We start from the raw sequence: 5,095 nt of genomic DNA on the forward strand, positions 1-5,095 counted from the left end.
ATGTATATATATATAGTTTTACATATATTACAAAAGTTTTTTAATAAGACGAACGTTTAAAAAGATCAACGGCGTAATATTTAGGAACGGAGGAGTATGAACCATCAAATCCCAAATGTGCCCGGCCCATACAGACCCATCAAAAGCCCAACACCTTCCCACCCAAAGTCCATCCAGGCCCACAAAAGACCCACCACCTCCCTCTCCCTCTCCCGAGTCGTCCCCTTCCTCGTCTCCGGCTCCTCCCCCTATCCAATCCCCCCCTCTCGCCATCCACGCCGCCCTCCTCCTCCTCCCGCCGCCGCCGGAGATGCAGGCGACGGCCGCGCTCTTCCTCGTCCGCCCGCTCCCGCGTCCCCACTACCGGTGAGCGCGCCCACGTGCCCCTCGAAACCCTTTTCCGCCCCTCCTCCCCCGGCTCGCGTCTCTCCTCCTCCGCGACTGACGACGAGCTCCCCCTGCCGGCCCCTCTGTGGGGGTTCTCCGGTGCGCGCGTTTTCCCCATTGTGTGCAGGTGCTTGCATGGGTTGCGGGGAGGCGTCTCGCTGGCCCCGCCGCGGCGGCGGCTGGTGGCGCGGGGCCCGCGGTGCTCCATGAGCCTCTCCATCGGCGGCGGCGCGGGCGCGGGCGCCGGCGGGGACCGCGGGTTCAGCTACGGTAAGGAAGGGGGAGGGAGATGCCCGAACCCTAGCGATGCTCTCTCGATGTCTCAGCTGATTTGTGTTGTTCTGCGTGGTCTCTGGGTTGCAGAGTGATAATGCCTGTTTAGCTGCTGCGATGAACTGATCGTATTGGCTGTGTGGTGATCCCATTTATTGGATTACCGATTTCATAATTTGTGCCATGAACACAATGGAGATGCTTGGTAGCACAGGCTGAGCATGCCTGGTTCATGCCTAGTGGAGAAATATACAGGATTAGCTAGGGAATTAACGTGTCTATTACCATACTTTATGCTTAGAAATTTCTAGTGAAATGATTTCAGGAAGGAGAGATGCATATGCCTTATGGTGATATAGCGGCATTTCTAGAATTATGATGGCGCAGATGCTGGCATGGTGATTTGGTACTAATGCTAAATCTTGTTTGTTGGGTTCTCTAAGCTGAAAGAGGGAATGCTCTTCTATGGGTTTGGTTAGACAAGATATCAAGTGGTGCCAATTAGTTTTCTTGTGTAAATCTGAAGTTCTGAACCGATGATATCCATTGTATTGATGTTTATCAACAGTGTCTCATAAATTACGATATTATTTTTATGATTATTTAATCAATGTCAAACTTGTTCTGTGCATGAGTTTCTTGTCCTTGCACTAGGAATAAAAGGTAATAGAAAGATAACTTTCGTTCATTTATCTTGATAACCCATATAGGTTTGCATCTAGGTTTCCCACTTCCCACAGATTATTTGCTTGCTACTTGGGGTTGTTATTTTTTGTGATTACTAAGAATACTGACATAGAACCCAACTTTCCATTCTTTTGATTGTTTTTGGAAACAACGTGCAGTTGTAGAGCTTATCTTATGTGATCTTAACCCTAGTTTCTGTGTCTCCACAGAGCACGTTCCAGTGTTTCCAAGATACCGGATTCGTGATCCCTACAAGCTTCTTGGTGTTGATCGTGATGCAGCTGAAGAAGAGATCAGGAGTGCTAGAAATTTCCTTATTCAACAGTATGCTGGGCATGAACCAAGTGAAGAAGCTATTGAAGGTGCATACGAGAAGATAATAATGAAGAGCTACCAGCAGCGGAAAAAGACTAAGATTAATCTGAAAACTAAGCTAAAAAAGCGAGTTGAGGAATCCCCGTCATGGGTAAAGGCACTGCTTGGATATTTTGAGGTGCCACAAATGGATATCATTTCAAGAAGATTGTTCTTTTTCGCTTTCATTGCTGGTTGGAGCATAGCGACTTCTGCTGAGAATGGACCTGCATTCCAGGTATCTGTGCTTTGGTTTTTGCTGGCCTTTCAAGTTGTTTTTTTCTTGTTTGATGACATATTTCAATTCATAGCAGTCCAAGAAGGCAATCTAGTTTGCACGTAAAATGCATATGCTTGTTCATTCATCTGAAAATTTAAATTATCCAATGTAACCAACATCTCTTGTTGAGGGTATAAAGACAATGCAAGGCCTAATAACTCCTAAATTTTAAATATTTATGCAATACTAGCTTAATACACTTCCCATCTTGAGCACAACTTCTCTAGTTGACTAGTTTTTTTTTTTCCTTTTGCAGCTTGCAATATCTCTCTTCTCGTGCATATATTTCCTTAATGATAAGATGAAGAACCTCATGAGGGCATCAACAACTGGGTTAGTGGGAATTTTTTCACTTGATATCCATCGGACCGTAGCTTGCCTACTTTGATATCAATATCATGCTTACTCTTTTGTTCTTCCAGGTTTGGAGTGCTTGTTGGTGGCTGGATAATTGGCTCTCTATTGGTCCCACTTATCCCAACATTCATCATCCCACCCTCTTGGTCCCTTGAGCTACTTACATCATTAGTTGCATATGTCTTCCTGTTCCTGGGTTGCACTTTCCTCAAATGAAAACCTTGTAAATCTTGTAACCGTAAATTGTAGAATTGCTTGCAGAAATTTTGCAACTACTGACATCTCCACTATGGGTCTCGGAAAAGTTTTGTAGAATGACATCACTTTGAGGTTCTCCTCTTCTTCCATATGGTCAAGCCTCAGAATTTTCTGTTCAGCACTTCTCTGAAACAAGAAAATCAATCTGTCCACAACTTCAGGTCATTTTACTCTATCGTTTAGCCTTTTTTCTTTTTGGAACACATTAATCTAATATAACCCGATTGATTATTGTGGAGATTGAATTGTTTCATATGAAAATCTTTCATGACTTTCGATCTTGTGGAGATTGAATTAGTTTATATGAAAAATCTTTCATGACTTTCGAAGGCAGCTGCATATGCCATGACCTTGTGGCAGACAGTACTGCCTCCAGATTTGTTGTTTTCCCAATAAAAGAAATGGACCTTTGATTCTTTGCCATTGACAAGATGGTTCCATGTATTATTGGTATGAGGTGGCAACATAATAATGAAATAACATTCTCCTTATATAATGGTTATAACATGGTTTTATTCTTTCTCCGGTCTTTCGGGGTATTTTGTTCATCAAGACCGAGATGTGCTCCAAGATTAGTCCTCGCGGCTATATGCTTGCTGGTACAGAGACAAACGGCCACCCCGCCATCGTCTGCGACAACTGTACTTGCAAAAAAAAAAGTGAAATATCAAATAAATATAAGGGGTAAAACTTTGAACCTAAACCAGCTAACTCACCACCTTATAAAGTTAGCCATAAGACCCTGAACGTTCTCTCAACTGTACTTGCTAGTGTGGCATGAATGAACTGTGTTAAATTGACAATTGTTCCGTGCATCTTGATCGAGATTATGCAGAAGATTACACAAGAAAAGAAACCCTCTAGTATCCTGATCAGGGTTAAATTTCGAGGACTGAACTAACTAGTGGAAATGAGTCGATAGGAGTCTGGTCTTGACTAATTCATTCATGTTATGATAGCTCAAGCTATGCAGACATGCAGTATGCAGTGGTCTTCTCCACCATCTCGACGATGATCATGTAAGGCCGATCGAGCCGTATGCACCACAATCCAACTATCACCCTCTTCATCACCAGCCCCGTCGCCTCACCGATAAGGATGCCGGGTTTCCTTGTGATTTTCATTTTCTTATTTTTCAGGTGCCATCTTCTTATGCTAATCCACCAGTATGACATAATTCCGTATTGGGGGGGGGGGGGGGGGGGACTTTTCTTTTTTTTTTCCCCTTTTGAAAAGGCCTGTCCTTCTCTCATGGCATCCATTGTCGCCTCCTCATCAAATGATTCCGTCCTATTGAGTATTGACAAAAACTATTGAGCATTGACAAAAAGTTTAGGAGGTAGGAGTACTACATGTCATACTTTGTATTATATAATCTGCCACTATGTTCACCTTTATAACAATTAAAAATTATGAGGCCGTTTATTTTAAGCTACCGCAACAATTGACTCCATATCTAATATACATGCATTGTTTAGTTGCCCGCACAACGATATCATATCCCTTAAAGTTTGAACATGAATAATATCAAGGGCTGTATACGGTCGGGCGTCCGATAGATTTAGAGAAAAATCGGGTGCTGATGTAATGCTGGCGTCAGCGTCCGATTTACGTGCAAAACTCATTTAAACTGATTTTTCTTTTAAATTACTTATCCAAATCATGATCTGATTGTACTATTAAATTCGTTGCAATTAAATCTTCAAAACAAGACCACACATGCATATATTCCGGCGAAATTATTTTTAGCTTATTATTGAATTATTTTTAAATATTGCACGATGTACCACTAGGTATATCGGAATTGTTTCACTAAGTAGATCGAACATGTTTCACTCGATTAAATCGGGTGTTGTTTCACCTTATATGAAAACAATGTTTCAGCAAATAGCGAAAGAATGTTTCAGTTCACTGCAATATTTGATCCATACATAGTGAAACATTGTAAGTACACTAGGTGAAACATTTTTCGGTGGAACGAAAAATAAACCGAATTACCTTAATAGGAGGTTTGCAAAATATGTGGGTTTTTTTTGTTGCAATGGAGTATTTCAGTTCACTGCAACATTAGATTTATATATAGTGAAACATTATGAGTACACTAGGTGAAACATTTTTGGTGGAACAAAAAATAAACCAAATTCCTTTAATAGAGGGTTTCCAAAATATGTGGGTGATTTGTTGCAACTACGCGTTCCATAATATCAAAATCCACTGCAACATTTGATCTGTACATAGTGAAACATCATGAGTACATTACCTGAAACATCGTAAAACTACTGGTTGAAACCTCAAAAGGACCATATGCAACATTCTAAAAAAATCAATAAAAAGTTAAAATATTTTTTTGTCGAAATATAATCATGTGTGGTCTTGTTGTAAAGATTTAATTGTAACGAAATTACTATTTAGTGGTGCAATCAGATCATAGATTAGATAAATAGTTTACGAGAAAAAAAAATCTTTTGAAGAAATAAGAGATGCTAGTATTTGCTTTGG

The 5,095-nt window shown here is 41.0% G+C and overlaps 1 protein-coding gene across 1 annotated transcript; it reads left to right on the forward strand.

Moving 5' to 3' along the window:
* The first annotated feature begins 254 nt into the window (after positions 1-254).
* Positions 255-2,834, forward strand: LOC4346927 (protein CHAPERONE-LIKE PROTEIN OF POR1, chloroplastic). Its single transcript, XM_015755285.2, has 5 exons — positions 255-366; positions 515-657; positions 1,557-1,939; positions 2,238-2,314; positions 2,404-2,834. Exons 1-5 carry the CDS (start codon positions 311-313, stop codon positions 2,552-2,554), a joined length of 810 nt encoding a protein of 269 aa, XP_015610771.1. The 5' UTR covers positions 255-310; the 3' UTR covers positions 2,555-2,834.
* Positions 2,835-5,095: the final 2,261 nt, after the last annotated feature.

This window comes from Oryza sativa, chromosome 9, assembly GCF_034140825.1.
Source record: "Oryza sativa Japonica Group chromosome 9, ASM3414082v1".
NCBI classification, from domain to species: Eukaryota; Viridiplantae; Streptophyta; class Magnoliopsida; order Poales; family Poaceae; genus Oryza; species Oryza sativa.

Coding starts and splice junctions, on each gene's coding strand:
- LOC4346927 (XM_015755285.2), top strand. CDS start 311: ATGCAGGCGACGGCCGCGCTCTTCCTCGTCCGCCCGCTCCCGCGTCCC. Junction 1,940..2,237: donor AGAATGGACCTGCATTCCAG/GTATCTGTGCTT, acceptor TTCCTTTTGCAG/CTTGCAATATCTCTCTTCTC. Junction 2,315..2,403: donor ATGAGGGCATCAACAACTGG/GTTAGTGGGAAT, acceptor TTGTTCTTCCAG/GTTTGGAGTGCTTGTTGGTG.